We start from the raw sequence: 21,846 nt of genomic DNA, 5'->3' as shown, positions 1-21,846 counted from the left end.
AATTCCCACTGCATTTGGGATGCCACTTTCTCAACCATTTAAGTCCCAGTTACTCCAGACTTCCATTTTCACTCTAAGGGCTGGAAAGCACCAGTCATTAAATATTTGCAAGAATATATTTCCAAACTGCATCAATTGTTTTTATGAACCTTGATGCTAACTGTGGCCATGATAAATCTGGGTATTTGTAGATATTTGAGGTCTCTCAGTTAATGTGATAAGCAAATAATGAAATTGGGTTTATCATGATACAAACAACTTAAAACATAAAGAAGTATGCTAGAAACACGAACCTCACAACTCTCCCATAAACATCAAGCTCAACCACATAAAAAGTCTTTTCAAGGCAAGCAATAGTTTAAGCTCTAGGGTTTAACAGTTGGGCCACAAACAGTGGTCTAGTTAAATCAAACACAATCAGAAGTCCCACAGAAGATCAAGGATATAGTAATACAGACTCTTCATTTCCTTTTATATCTTTGAATTAAGCAAGCAGTGTGCACGGCTTAGTGTACAAGGTATCTTATGTTATGGTAAATGCCCACTGAATGTGTCATATAGCCACACAATTTGCATGATTTCTAAAGAGTCATGACTTATAGATCTGTAACCTATCGGTTTATTCAGCGTGCAATCCTAGGGCAGAGACACAGTGCTAAAGCTATCACACAGACAAGGAGTCTATTCACAGCAAACTCCAGCAGCTGGGTAGGAAAGGGGAGGAAGGAAACAAAACAGAGTGTAGGCAGAGGCATGCCAAGCATCCCAGAGAATGGTCAAGTTTGGGTAATGGTGACCTAGAAAAGGTGGCAGGGAGACAGAAAGAGGAATCTGGACTATGTACTAACACTATTGCCAAGAGAATATAAACTGTTTCCTAGTCAGTTATTTTAAAATGGGTCCTCATCTACTGTCAGTTGTCAATATCACTAAAGTATGTATAATCAGGATCTTTTTCTATATAGGAGTTGTGGGTATGAAATACAGAAGATAAACATAAAACAAGATAGAAATTGGCACAGTTGAATCTAGGTCTCAAAAGTTGGAGGGGAACCCACACCATAACAACAAAATAACAGGAATCAATAAACACTGCTAATTGGTAACATTGATATTAATGGTCCCGATTAACTAACAGAGTGGATTAGAAAAAAGGACCATCTTTCTCCTTCATCCAAGAAGCATATCTTATCATCAAAGATACAGATTACCTCAGGATAAAGGATGAAAAAGGGTATCCAAGAAAACTGACTGAAGAAAGCTTGTGTAGCCATTTTAATGTCTGACAAAATAGATTTCAAAACAAAACTAATCAAAAGAGATAAGGAAGGATACTACACACTTATCAAAGGAGAAATCTACCAAGATGATACTGCAATTCTTAACATCTATACACTAAGCAAAAGGGCACCCATGTTCATAAAAAAAGAAACACTTATTTCCCTGCATTCAGACCTTTATCACAAAGGTTCTATAGCACAAGCAAAGCTTACTATACATCCAATAGGACTCTAAAAAAAAAAAAAAGAAAGAAAACTTGGATAAAATTTCCATCTCTTTTGCCACATGCCCAGTAAGAGCTGCAATGCTCTAGGGCCATCAGTCAAGATATGAACTTTGCTAAATAGGCTCCTGGATCTTCTGAGGTTGTGAGAAGAGCATCTGGTTCCATTAGAGCAAACACTCTGCATGGCTGAAACTGAAAGCAGTCAGGTCCTAAGACCTAGCACTGACCCAAGCCTTAGTCTACGGTGGGCTCCTCAGCCACTGTACTGGTTTATATCTGAATTCTGCACAGATAGTAAGCTATCACAGCTCACATGTTTTCTCTGAAATGAAGGTCTGATGGAAGCTATTCCTCATTATATGCTGGGTACAATGTCATGGCAAACATCCACTGAAGGACCTTCTCAAGGTACAGATACCAGACACACGCAGAGTCTTGGTGTATGGAGCATGCCTGGAGGTGTTGGTTGGGTGGCACCTCAGAACCTGCAATCCGCTGAAACAATGAGTTCTAAGAACAGAAAAAAGCCTTTTCCTGTATTAAACATAATTTTCCTGGGATTGGAGAGAGCAGACCTCACTGCAGGTGAGAGTATGTGTATCACACTGTCCTCCACATCCTCACTTCCTGCATTCTTCCAGAATCCCACTCTAAGTAACAAGGTTAAGTATGAATTGGAAAAGAAAAACTAAATTATCTAGAGAGAGAGCGTGTGCGAGACAGAGAGACAGAGACAGAGAGACAGAAAGAGAGACAGAGAGAGACAGAAAGAGAGACGGACAGAAAGAGAGACAGAGACAGAGAGAAGAACAAGTAGTTGCTCTGAAGTTCAACAGCACCACTGTTTATATTCAGAGCACCAAACAGTACCTGGTACTTTCTAAAGACAACCTTACACATAAAGAAATTAACAGGTCATTTCCCTCCAGGCACTATTAAAACAGCAGCTGAGGGGTTGGCTCCACACCGTCTGTCCCCAGACTATTTTCCTTACTAATATTATCTCCACAGAGCTGCTGCTGGCTAAGATCCCTGGAAACCAAGTACCAGAGCCCCCTATCCACTCAGATACTGTTCCAAGACCTCTAGGGCCTGCCTAAAGCCACAGATAGCACAAAGCCCTATAATTCAGTGCATTTTCCATCTTAACTAAGCATTTGGCGACAAATCTACACTCTGAGGTACAGCAACAAAACCAGTACAAATTTCTTTTTCCTTCTTTACCATCTGATGGATAGAAAGTCTGTTCTTATATAATCTTAGCAATGTCAGCATAAGCTTTGCCTTTTGTTCCCTTAAGTCAAGAATTTGCAGCTTTTCAATGGAATGTCTTCTCTCTGGTGTAGACTTTGGAACCATTATGAAGTCAAACAAGGGTCACTTGGAAACAAGCACTGTGGAATCAACACATAGCTAACAAATTATATAGCTTAAGTGTTCAATGTGTGGGTGGTGATCACAGCATGGGCTCACTGAACAAATGGCTGGCTAATGTCTGGGTAAAACAGAGTAAGACAGACAGCACAGAATACTCAGAATAATAAAGTTTTAAGCTTATGAATTATTTATTACTGAAATTTTTATCTAATATTTTTGAATCACCAATGGGGAATTGAAGCTATAGACAGCAAAACTATGAGTACTGTATTCATTTTGTGATAATTAGCTTATCAAAACAGGATAACACATGATCTACATAGCAGGCTTATTATGTGAGTTGTCCTCATGGCAAATTCTAAAAATTACAGCACATGAGAACATGCCTCCTAGGTCACTGGGCTCAGGACATTTCTGAAGCTTGCACAAGCCACATGATGAGGCACCCAAGTCCTCAGACACAGCAGAGATAACAGTGTCAAGCTGAAAACTAAATACAAAAAGGACTGTCTTCATCATCCAATAAATCAAAACAAAACCAAAGTTTTGGTATTTGTTTCTTGGATAATGAACCATCTTGCACTCTCCTCTCTGAGGTGCTACAATATTGATGGCTAACAAAGAATATGAGGAAAAGATACAAACTTGGAAAAAGAAAAGAATAGATGGTGAAGCTGTAGATACGAGGACTTGCTAGAAATGGGAGGATGATGGGGAGGAAGGCTTAATACACAACTTCATGCCACAGCACCTAAAGAAACAGAGTTCATATGTGACAAAGGACAGTGGATGTGGACAGAACAACTGTGAGCTGAGTGAAGTATTTAAGGACTGCCAGTGAGGAAGTGTGCATGATGGGAACATAGAAACCAAGATGACCTCTGAGAGAAGGTGCAAAAGTGTCAGCTACTGCACACACCAAAGCCTGAGACAGAATGAATACATCTCATGAGCTGACAGGCAGGGGAACTCTAATGACTTCCAATGACTCTTACCTTTTCTTTAATCATGTGATTCCCCATATGATGCTCTGTCACTAACCTCATAGCTATATTTTTACAAATTATTCTAGTACCAACAGAGCAAAGACCTTTAATTTTCTAGTAAAGCATCCTACTAGAGAACAAAGACCTTCTTTAGTTTCCTAGTGAAGCAGATCCTACTACTGAACATCTTTTTTTATGGGGACATTATGTTATGTTTCTTAATCCATGAGTTCAAACACAACCGATGAAAATAAGAATGATATATTTGAACGTGAGGTCTCTTCTGTTCCCTCTCCTATCCTAATGGTTTCCTCAGAGTACATTTTAGACTGAGTATCAAAAGCTGACAACTTGACCTGCTGCATGAAAACTCCTGACACTTTCCATGACTCTGTGTGGATTCTTGTTATCTATACTGAGAATCTGGAAAACGTGTCTGAGCTTACATCTCAGGACAGGTGCTCTGCTTCCCTTCTTACTGGGGCAAACTCCTAAATTTTAGCAATACTTGGATTGGAAACAAAGGAACATTTTCTAAAACCTGAGAAGAAAAGGTTTATACCCAGTTAGTAGTCTTCTGAACAGAAAGACATATCTCTATAGCAATGCACCTAAAACTTGTGTAAGCTTCTGGGATTCCCCAAGCTCTGGTTCCATAAATAGGAATATGGAAGTTCTGCTGTGTCCTAATAAACAGCTCAACGGGCTCAAACCTGAAGCCTCTTTCTAATGCATGTGAGAAGACCCAGGACAAAGCACTAAATGCAGAAAACCCTGCTGCCTAGACAGAGTGACTAGAACCAATTCCATGCAGGGACACCAGCAATGCCCTTCAAGAATCACTAGATTCCTGGAGGCTCAGCATGGACAAGTCAGAGATTAAAACCTCTAGTGGGACAAGCCCCATAGTATTGTGAGATTTAAGTCCACTTTCATGGTAACCAATGAGGAAGAAAAGTTCTCATGCTTCATGCAGGGGAAGGAAGGATCTGCTCTTAAAACACTGTAGAGCATTTTCCTCAGTAGGCCTGGGGTAATGAGCTGGCCAGCCACAGCCCCACCTGCTAGGGGTGTTAGAGCTGAAATGACAGGGGAAGGGAAACCAACTCCAACCACCTGGCTAGCCTGTGCCATCTAGATGCAGGATGAGAAATACAGCAAGGCTGAGCCCAGAGCCTCAGCTTATATAATGAAACCCTGACCACAGGACTTAGTGATCATAAGAGGACTTTTACTATGGTCCCTTCAACTTAAACATTATAAATCTAAATTTAAACCAAAAAGTTACAAGGTATACAAAAATCCAAAAACAGTTTCAACAAATTTAGCAACACCAAAGTAGATTCCACATGGCAGGGGTGTTGGAATTAAAATAAATTGAACTTTAATTAAAACTAAGATTAACATGCTAAGGGCTCCAATGAGTAAAATATGCAACATGCAAGAATAGATGTGCAGCTGAAGTGGGGCAACGGAGATCAAGAAGTAACTAGAGTAGATGTGCAGCTCAAACAGTGTAATCGAGATCATGGAAAAACCAGAAACAAAGGCTGGAAATCAAAACATTTAGAACAAAAGATCCAAGAAATGTGGGATGCATAAGCTGTGTGACTCTAAATGTGCAATGGGAATACCTACCTAGAAATGAGAGACAGGAGTGCAGGGTGGAGCTGGCACTATGCAACTGAGGATTTCCCTAAAGCAGTGTCCGGAAGCTCGGAGAGCTCATGCCGGATCAATGCCAACAAAACTGCAGCTAGGAACAGCACGCACTGACTGAAGAAAAGTCAGAAAGAGAAAAAAAATCACCAAAGAAACTAGAAAGAAAATGTACTTTACCTGCAAAGAAAATAATATAAGAATTACAGCCATTTCTCAGAAACGATGTAACCAAGGAGACGATGAAGTGAAACATTTCAAGTATTAAAAGAGGCAAGCAGGGTAGGACATATTTCCAAGAAACGTCTCTAAACTCCTCCCCTGAAAAAGTTCTTCCAGCAGAAAGAAAATGGTTTGGAAATTCAGATCCAAGAAAAAGTGAGTATCAAAGAGAAGAAACTGGAGACAAAAATAAAAGTTCTAATCATTGACTAGGCTAATCCCTCTCCCCAACTAAGAAACAAACAACAAAAACAAACCTCCCCAAAAAAACAGCTTTATTTAAAATAAAAGCAGCAACGCATTTGAATATGTCTGAATAAATGTATGAGTCGATGGGATGATTGAAAATACAAGGGGTGCAGGAAGGATGAGGAATTGTTGCTATGTGTTCACAGACGAGGAAGAATGAGGAATTGTTATGATGTATTCACAGATGGAGGAAGAATGAGGAACTTTTACTATCTGTTCACAGAAGGAGGAAGAATGAGGAATTGTTACTATGTATTCACAGATGAGGAAGAATGAAAAATTGTTACTATGTATTCACAGATGTTAGAAGGATGAGGAATTGTTACTATGTATTCACAGAATCCAAGTTAGCTTGCTATTGTGTAGAATTAGTTATAAATGTATAGATGTTCAATGCAAACTTTAGAATAAGCACCAAAATGCCAAAAGGAGTGAAGACTTAAAATGAAAACTTAAATCTGATATACTAAAAGAGAGAAAATGGAATCATGTTTAATTAAAGCCACAAAAGCTAGAAAAAAATTTTTAAAAACTGGAACAAATAACAAATCACAACAAAAAGCTAATTAAACCCATCCTGTCTACAAGAGAGCACATTTAGAATATACACACATACATGTGAGAAGTGGACTGTGAAATGTACATGAAGCTAGCACTGACCAGAACAGCACAGAACCAGCACTATGCACTTCAGATACAACGAACTTCAAAGCAAGAAAAGTTATCAGAGATAAAGGCATTATGTTGATTTCTAAAAACAAATAATAACTTTCACTATGCACATGCCTACATGAGACAGATAACTAAATGGTACCACAGAGAAAACAGATAAATTGCCATTATATCTGGGTCATCATCCTACCAGAAATGGGCACATCCAGCAGCTAGAACATCAATAAGGACTCGGTTGAACCCAATAATACCATTAATCAAGTAGATATCATCGATGTTTATAGTCTGCTTCATGTAACCACAGCATCACACATATTTCTTCTCAAACTTGCATGAGACACTGACCAAGACAGACAACATTTAGAACTAAAAAAGCATTCTTTAACCAATTTAAAAGAATTAAAAATTATATGGTGCCTACTAATATACCACAGTGGGATTAAACTAGAAACTAATCAATAATATAAATATAATACAGAATAAATAATATGCTTCACAGAAAAAAAACTCCTAAAGTAATTAGAATATCTTGAACTATAAGAAAAATAAAACAAACTTATTAAAAGTTACAGAACACTATGACAGCAATGCACAGAAGAAAATTTATAATATACTGAATACAAATATTAGAAAACAATAAGGACCTAAAGTCAATCTCAGCTTCTTCCTTAGAAACCTGAAAAGGAGATAAAACTAGACCCAGCATGAGTGAGCAGACAAAGGCAGAGAGAACCATAGCACAACCAACAAGCCCAAAGGCAAGAAGGTCAATGAGGGAAATCAGAGAAATTAATTTTAAGTGATGGATAAAATTGACAAGCTATCGACTATTCTAAGAAAAGCAAACACAAGAGAGACTACATATTAATAAGGCATCACTATAGATCCTGTAGATATTAGGAGACTAACAAAACAATACTACAAACAACTCTGTGATCAGGTTCTACAGTCCTTAATGTAACTAGACATACATATTTCTTAAATGGAATAATTAATAATCTAAAACAAAAAGCACCAGGTTCATATGGACACTAGAAAGTTCTAGTAAACATCCAAGAAAGACCTTCTATTAATACTATATAATTTGTTTGCTGAACTAGCAATAGAGAGAATGCTTAGTTACTCATCCTATGAGGCTAGTATTCAAAAACAAAGGCCAGCATAGAGAGAGGTATCACAAGGAAAAGAGAATACAGACCAATATATATTATGAACATGGATATAAAAGTGCTCAGCAAACATTAGTAAATCTAATATTACATTGCATATAAAGTATGATTCACTATGACCAAGTAGGGTTTTTTGTAGCTGTGTTCAACATTCGAAAACCAGTGTAATCCATCATGCCCATGAGCTTAAAAAAGAATTATATGATCTCATCAGTGAATAAAAAAATAATCATTTGACAAATCCAATACCCACTTGTTGAGACAACAACAATGAAACAACTCATCAGGCAAGAAGAAAAGGAACCTTAACTTCATAATAGCATCTAGAAATAGCATCTATAGTCAACCTGGAAGTTTCCATTGAGATCAGGAGAAAGCAAGGGTATCTCTTCTCCTCATTCTTTGCTGCATCAAACTGGATGTACCAGGTACTACTATGGAAAAAAAAGAAAATAGAGGCAAACAGACTGGACAATGCACAGTATCCAGGAATCCTGTGTGGTGAAGATTTCAGTGGCCTTCAGCCTGCAGCCAGCATGCAGCTGTGGCCTTCAATACTATAACCACAAAGAACTAAAACACACCAACAGCCTGGGTGAACATAGGGGGAGACAGAAGCCAGTAAACCGTAAAGGAGCTCACAGCCCTGCGATTATGTGTGTGTGTGTGTGTGTGTGTGTGTGTGTGTGTGAGATCTCATCATTTATTATAAACAAACAATAATTCATAAAATATTAAATGACACAAAAGAGGTATATGCTACAGCCATAGGTGACAGTTATAAAACATTATTTTCAAGTAACATTTTTTCTTCAAATCACGTTTTTTTTTTAAATAAAAAGAACAGAAAACATAAAATTTTCATTGTGATTGTTTTCTAAGTAGTTGGTGATCTGATCATTTTTATTATCTCCTTGGATACTACTTTTATCTTACCAATTTTCTAGCGTATAATTGTACTATTTAGGTTTCTGTTGTTGTAATAAACACCATCACCAACAGCAACTTGAGGAGGGAAAGGTTTATCTGGCTTATACATCCTGATCTCAGTCTATCACTGAGGGAAGCCAGGGCAGGAGTTCAGGCAGGAACCTGGGGCAGGAACTGGAGCACAAACCATGGAGGAGTGTCACTTACTGGTGTGCCCCCTTTCCATCACTTATTCATCTTGCTTTCTTAAACAGCTCAGAACCGCCTGCCTAGGAGTAGCAGTGCCCACAGTGGGCTCCCACCGTCAATTATCAGTTTTTAAAAATGCACTACAGATTTGCCTGCAGACCAATGGAATGGAGACAGTCCTCAACTGACACTCCCTTCCTCCCAGGTGTGTCAAGTTGACAAATTATACTTACTGTGACAATAATGTATCAATTTTGCATCAATATAAATAAAAGTTTATAAACAGATCTAAATGCCATACTCATCTAGGTTCTAAGGACAAAACAATGTATTGTCTGGAATAAGGACAACACATAACTTCTAAGAAGTCTTCTGAGGAGAACCTCACAGATTTTTAGCCTTGCTGGTATCTTACTCATATCTAATGAGTCCCAGAGTTAAGGAGCTAGCCTAGAACCTTACCCAGACCTGACCCACAATGGAGGGATAACAGAGGTGGGTGTTAAATGTCATGAACAATTAGGTTTCTATAATGTCATTATACAGAAAGACACACCAATACATTTGGTTATATCAAGATCAAAATATAAGTTAGAAATCTAAATTTCCTGGAGAAAACAGATGATCATTGCAGCCTTTGCAAAGAATTTTTAGATATCCTGTAGAAAATGCTAGCCATGAATAATTTTCCTAAAAGTTAAAAACTTCTATTCACTAAAGGATACCATTACAACCTAAAATAAAACCTAACAAACTTATGAAAATATTTGCAATGTATGCACATACATATTTATATGGCACATGGCCATAGAAGACTTTTCTCCAAGTTCAGCAACTCAATAGTAAAAATTAAAAATGGGTCTATGAATATATGAAAAAATGTTTAGTATCACTGTGAAATAAATGCAAACTAAAAACAACTCTATACATCTACTTTATTAGCTAAAGTTTAAAAGACTAACAACATTAAATATAGCCAAGAGTATGAAGGTTGTAACCTCATCCAGTACTGATGGGTATCAGGTTGTTAGCCATTTTCCTGAAGTTGGCTGCACAATACCCTGAGACTGAACAAGCATACACATTCAGGCAAGGAAGAAAGGACACACATCCACACCAGTGGTGACACAAGAATGCTCACAGTGGCTTTCCACGTGATCACCAAAAAATGAAAAATGAATGCTAAATGACATTAATACTGAATAAATCATGTATCCCACAGCATCTGGAATTTCTAAGGTCAAACAGAAACGTAAAGCCTGTGTGTCATAAAAACTGGGTGATGGTTCTCACGGATACTGTGCTGCTGACACTGCTCTCCTGTGCCATAAAACTGGCTCTGCCTAGGTAGTTTCAAGCCAGACAAAATCCCAGCATGGAGTACAAGTGGGCACAAAGTCCTAGCCCTAACCAAAGAGCTACTTGCCACCGGTTCTGAAGCTGTGATGGTATGGCTGCTGCTCTCCTGTGGCTTTCTAGTTGCAAAGCTGAAGAGCCTGAGGCTCAGTTCAGGTTGACAGGTGCCCATGTGCATCATTCAACACTCATCAGACAAGTTCTCACAATCAATGGTCATGAAGAGAGGCCTACAACTGGACAGTGTGAAGACAGTGAAAGATACTGGAGCACTCAGCCCTAAGTGAAGGCAGAAAGGTTGTAAGGAAAGAGGAGGGTAAGGACCCCCAAAGGAACAGCATCCTTCAACACACCAGGGCTGATGCACAGACAAACTCACAGGGCTGCTGACAACATGCACAAGGCTCACGTTGTTTCAAGCTGGTCAAAATCCCAGCATGGAGTAGAAGTGGGTACAAAGTCCTACTCCTAACCAAGAAGCTATTTGCAATTGATACGTGCTGGGGAAGGGAAAATCTGTCCTCCCAGTTGAGTGACAGTGGGCATATCAACCACACCTTAGGGCAGGCTCAGGAGTAGCTGGACAGCACACAACAGACTCCATGGGTTTCTGTGTGTGCTTTTTTTGTTTTTGATAATGTTTAAGTGTTTTCGTTTTTATTTTGGAGGTTTGTTTCCTTATACAAAGAAAGTACATGACACTGGAGAGTATACAGGTGGGGAGGAGCTGGAAAGAATTGGCAGAGGAAAATAAAATGATCAAAATATAGTGTACTAGAAAGCAAATACAAAAAGCAGACCATCTGAACACTGACAGGAATAAGCGTGGATGTTTTAGTATGTATGTATATCATGGCTAAAGAAGAATGTACTTCATAATAACAAAGCCTCAACTCATTAAGAGGACATAGCAACTCTCAATCAAATAGAGTGGTATAGTTTGTAAACACAAGAATAAAATCATAGAAAGGAAGGTGAAGAGGGACACTCATGAACGTACCAAGAAATGACAACTGCTCAAGTAAATGTGGCAGCAGAGAGAAAAGGAGGTGGCTAACCTACAACTCAAAGTCAAACCATAAAAATCAGACAGGGGCCAGGAAGGAACTGGGTGTGACAGGGCCACCAGCTCCAGCAGGTCAGTGGTGCAGAGTTCTGGCAAGCACACGGCAAGCTTTACTGATTATATCATTTGACAGGGCATCAAGAGTCAAAGCCGACAAGGTGTCAGGCACTGCAGCAGGCCCTGGATCATAGCACTGCAACGTCACTGACAAGCATGGGTCAACACAATGCTCTTACACACAGGGCATGCTAAGCACATGATCACACAGTAATATGATTCTTTTTCTGAATCGAACCTTGGTCATATGGAAACAAGATGAAACTGAAGTTCCTGATACTCAAATTTAGCAGAATCTGAATACTTTCAAATTGTCTTCATTTTTCAGAATGTTCATTTTCTTTTATAGAGCTGGTTTGCAAGTCTTATTTCCTCCTGGCCTTTTCTCATTAAGATAGTGCCTTTACATTCTACAGTATCTATCGTATAATCTCTTTTTCATTGAGACAGGTTCTCATATGTCCCAGGCTGGCCTTGACCCAGGTATGTGGCTTCAGACGATGCTCCTGCATCAGTCTCTGAAGTGCTAAAATTACAGGTGCCCAGATGCATGTGCTTTTAAATGCCTTAAGATTTCATCAAAATAAACTCTGATCATCTTTTAAATGTGCCCAAGACAGTATGACCTGGAGAGGTCCTGCTCACAATGGGAGATGGCATGAACTAGAAAGGCCCTGCTCACATAGAAGACTGTAGGAATTGGAGAGGCCGAACCCACAAGTAAGACTGTATAAACTAGAGAGGCCCTGCTCACACTGGGAGATGGTATGAACTGGAGAGGTCCTGTTCACGTTGGGAGACTATGACTTAGAGAGACCCTGCTCACACTGGGAGGAGACTGTACCTGAGGAGCTGCTGGGTTGAAGGCCACTTCAGTAATTGTATCTGTGTGTCCTCCAAGACGGTGCAGAAAGCTGCTTGAGCCCATTTCATACACGTAAGCCTAGGAGACAAGACAAGCAGATATTCTGGGATGACAGGGCTGCTGACCAGTTCCAAACCATGTCTCAGTTATGCTCTGAGGCTTACCCAGAACACAATGACAGCTAACAAGACTGACATGATGCCAGCCAATTCACAGGACTTAGTCACAAAGCCCCTCTTACCTCTAAATGAAGGTATACCCTCTATTTCCTGTCATAAGGCCCTGCCATCTTAGTGCCTGCTGTAAGTTTCTGCTGGGCATGGATAGATTTCACATGATGTGGGGTAGGAGGTGATGTCACTGGCTTCATGTGTTGCTACAGGATCCGTGGTTCTTACACATCAAACCCTCTGACATTTAGTCCCAGGCTGAGTCCTGCCCACCATTCATGGTCCTGTGAACTAAATGTACACACTCTTCACTTCCTGTCATAAGCCTCTGTGACTCCCTCTGAATAGTGTGAAGCAAGTATTCTTATTTGATGACTGATACTTAAAAAGGTGCACAGCCTTTGCATGCCAACCCTACTTTAAATTTCCACATTACAGGAGAAGATGCCACATTGTCCCTGTCTTTAGCCTGAGAGAACTGGGTATCTTTGAGTTAGAATATAAGTACTTTATGGTTTTCTGCCATTGACTGGGAAGTATCTCTACCAGAATCAGCTGCACTTCCCATGTGAGGCAGTTACTTCTCTGTTGATGTGATAAATATCATAACCAAAGCAACTTAAAGAAAAAAGTTTATTTTAGCTTAGGGTTACAGGCTCCATGGTAGAGAAGGACAGTAGCAGGTGACACAAACTAGAACTGGCTGGTTACATGTTCACCCACACCAGGAAGTAGGGAGAGTAGCAGGTGACACAAACAAGAACTGGCTGGTTACATGTTCACCACCCACAACAGGAAGTAGGGAGAGAATATGAAGTGGAGTGAGGCTATAAAATTTCCCAGCTTGCCCCAGTTGTATACCAGCAAGGCAGCATTTGCTAAGGTTTTATAACCTTCCCAGTGTCATCAAGTAAGACCCAGACGCTCAAACACATAAGTCCATGGAGAGATTTTTCATTCAAACTAACATACCATGTGTATGATATGTATCTAGAGTTCATGCTGAACACTTCATTTGAAGGACAAACTCTAGCAGTCTATCCTATTAGGATGTCATGGGTGTGCAGAAGGCATTCTCTAAAAGTCTGCTGCTAATAAAAGAAACAGCCATGTAACAAGAATCCCCTTGGAATTGACTCCTCTTCCCGTGGGGAAAAAGGCTCTTCCAGTAAAACTTCCTAGTGGCTCTATCAGTGGCTAAACGGTGGTTCTGAAGTAAAGTCTACAAATGGAGTTCTGCTACACTTTAAAGTAAAGTAGAGAAATGAAATGTCTGCTTTTCTTGTTTGGGAAGTACACTTTTCCTCATCTCTGTATATCTTAGGCAGATGCTGCTTCAGGTCTGACACAGCCAGGCTAAGCTAGCATCATTTGGGTCAGGTCCCCACCTCCAGCCTGCTGGTGGATGCTTGGCTTGTATTTTCACAGGTGTGACAGTGCTGCCATGAACACAGAGATACAATTATCTTTTTGAGCTGCCGATTCCAATTCTTTGAATAAATATCCAGGAGTGAGATTGGTGAATGAGAGGGTAGCTGTGGAGGGAGGACTGTGCTTTGTTTTTGTTTTGTGAGGGCACACTATACTGTCTGCATACTTTACATCTCTGGCAACAATGTGTGGGGTTCCAATGTTCACATCCTCACCCACATTTGCCATCCCCCATCGTTAAGAAGAATTTTATTTTCAGCTGTGGATGTGCACACATCTGTTGAGAGGCACACCCATGTGAGTGAAAATGCTCATGGAAGCCAAATACCCTAGGACTGAAGTCACAGGCAGGCGTGCGCCACCCAACATAGCTGTTAGAAACCAAGAAGAGTCCACACTCTAAACACTGAGCTGCTTCTCCAGTCCTGTCTACCCCTTGCCCTTCTGGTTGTTAAGGCCTGAGCCACCTCTCCAGACCCAACCCTTGTCTTTTTGATGAATGTCAAGTATCTCCTGGTGGTTCAGTTTGCTTTTCCTTTGCATTGATGTCATAGCCCTTTTGCATATACCCGAACCCTACAGAGAAGTCTCTATTCAGGCCACTACAGCCTCTCCATCTGTCTTTGACATTTGCCTAAATCCCTTCCTTCATTTAAGACTTCAAAGAATTCTCTAATTCTTCCATTCATCCCTACTTGCCCAGAAATCTCTGAAAAACAGCTTTCCTTCATCAAGTAGAATACGTGGCTAACTAGACATACAGTCCACATGAAGACCAGACAAATGTCATTCCTTCTCTTAAAAAGTAACTCTTGGCATGAGAACTGTGCTGTCATGGTTCTGCAGGAGATCAACCTGGGAAGTAAGCCTTGACACAGGGATTGTGCATCATCATTCTGCAGACCAATCAATGTGCAAACCATCATTCTGGTTTGGTGTGCTGGTTCTACTTTGTCTTTGGCTATTAGTTTTGTGGTTCTAGCTATTTTTTAAAGTGATGTCTTAAAAATCAACTGTAGTTATTTCTTTGAAATCTACCTACTCCTCCCCTGGCCAGTATCCTTGGATGCTTTCTCAATGGCTTATATGACCAGCCTACCTTCCTGCTTGCCTACTAGGACTTCCCTAAGTGACCAGGGTAGCCTGTTGCTTCTCTTCTGCAGCCTCACTGCATGGCTTCTGCCATGGCCTTGTTCTTTCTATGACCTCACTACATGTCCACAACACCCTCATACTTTTTTCTATCATTTGGCTCAGGTATCCCTGATGCAGAGCTGATTCAGAGTTATCTGGTGTCTGTGAGTTGGGATAGCATCCAGAGACCAGAGTAGGATGCTGAATGAGACAGTTGGAGTGGGGTTGCTTTTAAGTACTCTTCATGTGGGATATGGGAAATCCATTTGCTCTTTTATTTGGAAACAATCCACTGATTTACTCTTAGAGGCTCTCTAGTGTCACCATAATGGGTGGGACAAGCTCTCCCACCTAAATGCTTTTCACAAGTTAGCTAACTGATCAGTCAAACCAAATGACTGTTGGTTTGTCAGAGTACAGAATCTTTCTAGCTAAGACCAAGTTTCTTCAAGTCTACTGTGGAGGAAAATGAATTTTTTTCAAACTATTTTTTCTTTTATTTTTTCTTTTCTTTCTTGTTCATAAAGGTCATTACTTCTGGATTTTCTAAATTTACAATCTTTCTGCTACAGATAGATGGCTTCACTGTGCCTTTCCATAAGGGCATCCATGTCTAAAGGAGCAGGCAAGTGTCTCTGATACTCTGCTAAGTAGTGACAGACTTTAGTGTTCTCATCCATGGACTGTCTCTATGTTTTCTATGGAACATGTTAGCTTCAAGCTAAGATAAGCATTTTGTCATTTTAAGAGAGTATTAATAGATTTGCTCCTACTGGGTGATTTATGAATAAATCTAGGCTTCAACTAAAATGATTTTTCTGCCTATATATTTACTATTTTTCTGCCTATATATTTTTACTATTTAGAGATGCTTAAATAATTCTATTTTTACTGTCAGTTATTAATACAGTAAGTTTTTACTAGTAGATTTCTTGGTATTTGATCTTTTTGCATTTCTTGACATAAACCCATCTTGGTATGATGCGCTGCTATCAACATGTTGTTGGGTTCTGTTGGTTCCTGTTTCATTTCAAACTTTTTTATTGATATTCATAAGTTAAATGCAACTTTCCTCTGAAAAATTATGAAGTTTTTAAAATCAATTATATTCACTGAAAAAGAATAATCATTCTTTAGATATTTATGATTTGAATGGGTATTGTTGAATCTTGCTGATCTTTAAGAGTAGAGTAAAAATTCCCTGAGCCTGACACTTTCCTACAAAGGAACTCTTGAAATATTTCTCTATTTTCAGTCTATAAAACTAGTCCTTTCCATTTAACTTTTCTTTGAGGGGAATTTTGGAAGGTATATAAAGGGGACTCCTTTCTATGGAAAACTATGCTGGATATGAGTCGCTTGTTTAAGGGGAGGTTCTTTACAACAGGACCTACAGGAGTGGATTAATATCACCATCAGAGGGTGAGCTAAGTCCCTCTAGACTCTGGACACTTCTGATTTGTATGCTCTGAGGACAAAGCGGCTGGGAGGCTGAGGCAGGAGGATCAACCTGAGCTATACAGCTAGGTCCTATTGTAAACAACTTCAAGGACACCTCAGCATACTCCAAAAAAAAGGTGCTGTGAATTCTTTTCCTTAGATTTTATGCTTCTTGAGGGAACTGAATTATACTTGTGATTTTTAATACATCATAAACAGATGTGATGTTTGAATTGTATAGTAAAGACAATTTATAAGCAAAAGGATGCTTATACTTGTTTTCCATGTATATATTACTGAATATCTGTTATATACCAGGTGGAAGGAATATAGAGTTACTTTTTCCTATTTGGTCAATGCCCATGTCCTTACTGAAAAAAAGAAATGTCCATTCTTCTCACTTAAGCCTCTAGTGACTCTTTTGTTAATCTTCAGGCACAGTTTTTGCAAATGTTCTTTCATCTAGAGCATAGAGGTACCCACAATAAGACACTACAAATCCACTGATTTGAAGGTTGACTCTCAACCTTCCTAATGCTGTGACCCTTTAATATGGTTCCTCAAATTGTGGTTGACTCCTTAACTACAAATTATATTTTTACTACTTCATAACTGTAATTTTGCTACTGTTAAGAATTGTAACATACATATCTGATATGTAAAATATCTGATATTTGATCCCCAAGGGAGTTTCCACCTACAGGTTGGGAATTGTTGCTCTAAATGCTGTCTGAAAAATCAGAAGAATGACCATCACTTTCATTCCAATGTGATAAATGAATAACCAAAGCACTGTATCGCTTCCTTTTTGTGACAGTGGAACAGTATGGTGCTTAAATGCCAAACACACATTTCTGTAAAAAGCCAAAGCGCTATGATATAAAACAGCACATACAAAGCCAACCAGTGACCTTCTCAGAAAACACTTTTCTCTGCTTATGTTACTTGAATGCAAAGTGTCAGTCACAAAGAGCTTGTAAGAAATGATGGTAGACTCACACAGAAGTATAGTCAGTGATACATAAGTCTTCAAAGCTTCATAGTAAAGTCTGCCATTGTTTTTGAAAATAGTTTGGCAGTATTCCAGAGAAACCAATGAATGATGGCTAAAGTGCCCAATATATATGTCTGGTCTTTTCTAAGCTGTCTGGTTTTTTTCCTCTACAATTGTTCAGTGACCACTGATCTTAATTTACATCTCCTTGAGAAGAAATCAACTGAGTATTCACACATCTTACCTACCATCTTGACGTCCTGCCCAGCTTGTTGACAGTGGTGTCTTTCTTCTCCCATGGAAGCCTGAGCTCATTTGGAGACTATGTTGAGGGGCTGCGTTAGAACAAGGAGTGCTGGGCACTTCACTATCCTGCACCAGTACCTCATAAGCATCCCTCAGCTCAGACCCAGATTCTTGTTTGGGTACTACCATTTTTGTGCCTCATGTAACTCTCAATATGGAATTTTATGAGGACACTTTATAGGAGACAAGTGACCATCAAGTGGCCTTTCTGAGCAATTTGAGGCACACAGTGGAGGAGATGGGAGGGACAGCATAGTTTCCAGCCAAGGAGCATCAAGGTCATGAGGGAGCTGGCCTCCTCTGTGGGCTTAGCCTCCAGCTATGTGGAAGTGTGTTCCACACCCCTGGGACACTCTAAGATCTCTGTGTTGCACATCTGCAGGGGATGAGGATCTGGCATAGAGGAAAGGTGGAGACGAAGAGAGACAACTCCACTGAGAATAACGTGCAGTTCTCTACGAACCCGATAGAGACAGGGAACACCTTGTTACACATGAGCTGCACTGATGTGTAACACTTGATGTCATCACCTTGTCACTCCTACACCACACGTTACAGTCATTCATGGAGCACATGCCCATGTCTGAGATGACTAATACATGAAGAAATGAGTGACGGATGTGAGAGTGTATTGAGACTCAGTAAAAATGAGCCATTTGCAGTTACAGTTTACTATTATGGACTTCTGATTCTGGGTAACTATTTTAAAATACTGTCAGGCTTGAAATAGATTTTTATCCCAGTACTCAATGGGACTCAAGGTCTATTTGATAACACCACCTAGAAATCCTACACTCAGAGCAAGCATACATACATACATACATGTCTGTCCTCCGCACCACAAGCCATGAGCCTTCCACAAGGACTAAAAGCAACTCCACAAGGGTAAGAGCGGTTTGGATGCCCTTCAAAACAGCGCACACACCTGCAAGGATACAAAGAAACAGCTAAGCAGAAACTAGTTGCTACATCGTAAGACAAATTAAAACATACCAACACATTTTTCTTTACAAAATGAACAAGCTAATATCTTAAAAAAAAAAAAAAAAAAAAAAAAAAAAACATTCTTTGATGTCTGTACCTGTGGTGAGAATCAAACCCCAGCTTTTTTACATACTAGACAAACACTCTACCCCTGAACTACATCCTTGAAAAAATTTCATATTGAGAATTACCAAATGGTATATAATCAAGGCAATCTTTAAAATAATTTAAACTCTTTTTTCAAAAATAATAAACTCCCACAGATGGCAAAACTAAGAGCAAATGCATCTTTATATATGAGAAATGTCAAATAAGCATTTTCTGGATATTACTATAAATTTTTCAAACTGATCTTCTAAAATCACAAATTCTGTAGAGGAACAGCCCATAGCTTTGGAGAGGTGTAGCACTCGAACAAGAGGACTGAGTTCCTCGAGCACTTACCAAGTACTACATAAGGCCCTCACTGAGACAAGTTTGAGTTTGTACAACTTTATAAGGTGGGAACCTCCAGCACCAACAAGCATGAACAACATCTAGTGGGCACCATGGAGCATGCTGAGACCAAACAGGGTCCTTGAGGAGCAAGATCTCACTTATGCCATATAATTAATGGCAGGTGGGACTTCCGTATTTCTTCTACTGACAAAGAACAAAGCAAGCACACTGCTCATGTTTCCTTATGAATATCTATGTACTATGAACATATGTTAACATTTGTCAGTTTTATTACATTACATATGCTCTATACAGTGATGGCTTGCCATACTGTAATTATCAGAAGATAAAGGCTAATGCTTAAATAGAAACATCTTCAGGAGTGGGAGATCAAGCAGCCCAAGGTGAAGTATCATCAGTGCAGTTCCAAAGTAGCTGTGTGAGCCCAGTACAGGTGTCCAGTGTAAGGAAGACATGTGTGACAGGAATCTGCATCTGGGATGGCCGTAGCTATACTGTACTTGCCACCTCTCACATCTCTGACTCTCAGAAGCTTCATGTAATGACCCTCAGAGAACAGGCTAGAACTCATGCTCCACCATCCCAAAGTGACTACATCAAATCTGTATAGAAGCCAGTTTTCTCCAGAGCATACACAGACTAGTCACCACCTTGTATTATTTGTAACAATCCTCAGCTCAGCTCCAGTTTCCCTCAGGGCAGTGCTGTGATGCAGGCTGGCCTTACCTCAGGTTCCTCAAGTCCCACAGTCGAACCCCATCACCAACAGCTGTAGTCAGGAAAAGATTATACGCCAGAGACTGCTGAGCTATAAAGGATGATCCCTGTCATCAGATGGAGAAAATAAAAAATTAACAAGAGCTTTCTAAAAACATTTTACTTATTTAATTTGGGAGGGGACACATGCCACAGTGCATGTATAGACAGATCTCCAGTAACTTGCAGGAGTTGGTTCTCTCTTTCTACCACGCAGGGCCTTGGGATCAAAGTCACATAATCCTCAGACTTAACCTCAAGTGCCTTTACCTGTTATGCCATCTCACAGACCCTAAGATGAACTTGTAAAGGCTAATAACACCTAACAATCCAGGAATCTAAACCCAGAAGTCAACATAACCTTTCTTAAATTTATAGCTTACAGTAGGACTCTAAACTTCCATGAAGCCATGGAAAACACAGCAACCTATGTAGATAACAGAGTGCACCTGCGACAAGGGCCTGCTGATGTCGGAGCATCTTAGCCTAGGTAAGTGTGCTCGGCAACCTTTTGATGTTATTCTCAAAACACAACCCCAGGCTGGACAATACCAGCTAGCAGGATGACTAAGCAAGTACACTCTAACCTTAATAATGGCTGTGTGCTTACTCCACTCTCAATGCCACTGAGAGCCACACAACTAGAAAACAGCAACAGATAAACAACTAAGATGTTTTCACACCAGGGGGTTTACACACCAGTATATTCTGTACCAGCATGTTTGTACACCAGCATGTTTGGACGCAATATGTTTCTTAGTATTGATCATAATCATTAATCAATAAATCATCCTGCTGCACTGGGCCATTTGCAATTGTCACATGTCAAGAACACTGAACTACACCTTGGCAAACAAACACATGACTATGTACCACAGGACCCCACATGTCACTAGGAATAAAAACTCTGTAAGTCCAGGTGTTGACATCTGATGACTCTGGTGACCCCCCCCCCAGAAGAAAGGTGGCTGTGTAAAACAACTGAGCACCACCAGAAAAGCCATTTAGCTTAAAACATTCCTTAAACACACTGTAATTCATAAGACTACTTGAAATACTGTAACAAACTAAATCTAAGATGGACCTGGAAATCATTCTTCATTTACAAACAGGAAATGAAGGCTTATATTAGGTTCAGTGGTAACAAGCCACACTCTGAGGATTGACTGTGCCAGGTCGCATTCTGCACAATTCTTTAGCTCTTCATCCTTTTAGCAAACCAACCACTCAGTCTCTATGTATAGTCAAGAAATCTGATACACAGTGGTATCACATCTGTGAAGCTCACTTCAGTTAAACCTAGAGTTATCCTACAGCAAAGCTTCAACTGAAGGATTGCCCCGAACGGACTGTCCTGTGACATGTCTTGATTGTTAACTGGTATAGGAGAGCCCAGCTTGCTGTAGACAGTACCATTTACAGGGCACATAGTCCTGGGCTATATAAGAAAGCTGACTAACCATGAGAGTACCTACATTCCATTAAGAAATACTCCACCAGCCAGAGCTCCCCAGGATCTAAACCACCAGCCTAGGAGCACATATGGAGGGAGACATGACTCCAGCTGTATATGTAGGGAAGGATGGCCTTGTTGGGCATAGGTGGGAGAGGAGATCTTTGGTCCCATGAAGCCTGAACACTGAGTGGGGGGGAGTCCAAGGGTAGGGAGGGGAGTGGGGGGGTAGGTGGGTGCACAGCCTCATAGAAGCAGGAGGAGGGGGGATGGGATAAGGGGTTCCTGGGTGGTGGGGGGAATGCAGTAAGGGGATAAAATTTGAGATGTAAATATTATATCCAATAAAAGAGGGGAAAAAAAAAGAAAAGCTGTTAGAACCAACATCCTTAATAAAATGTCAGCCCTCTTTTAA

The 21,846-nt window shown here is 40.0% G+C and overlaps 1 protein-coding gene across 16 annotated transcripts in view; it reads right to left on the bottom strand.

The window, feature by feature from the left end:
* Wdr27 (WD repeat domain 27) overlaps positions 1 to 21,846 on the bottom strand; it is a 111,230-nt gene that overhangs the window by 25,065 nt on the left and 64,319 nt on the right. For 14 of the 16 annotated variants that reach the window (XM_076926553.1, XM_076926558.1, XM_076926561.1 and 11 more), the window contains 3 exons: positions 19,949 to 20,046; positions 18,602 to 18,704; positions 12,284 to 12,382 (listed from right to left, as the gene is read on the bottom strand). In XM_076926553.1, coding sequence (XP_076782668.1) covers positions 12,284 to 12,382; positions 18,602 to 18,704; positions 19,949 to 20,046 — 300 coding nt within the window. Of the gene's footprint in view, positions 1 to 12,283; positions 12,383 to 18,601; positions 18,705 to 19,948; positions 20,047 to 21,846 lie in introns of those variants that run through there. The other 2 variants (XR_013107941.1, XR_013107940.1) reach the window with 2 other exon arrangements.

This window comes from Arvicanthis niloticus, chromosome 28, assembly GCF_011762505.2.
Source record: "Arvicanthis niloticus isolate mArvNil1 chromosome 28, mArvNil1.pat.X, whole genome shotgun sequence".
NCBI lineage: Eukaryota > Metazoa > Chordata > Mammalia > Rodentia > Muridae > Arvicanthis > Arvicanthis niloticus.
The sequence above is the reverse complement of the archived record's forward strand: the minus strand, read 5'-3'. Positions and strand labels throughout refer to the sequence as shown.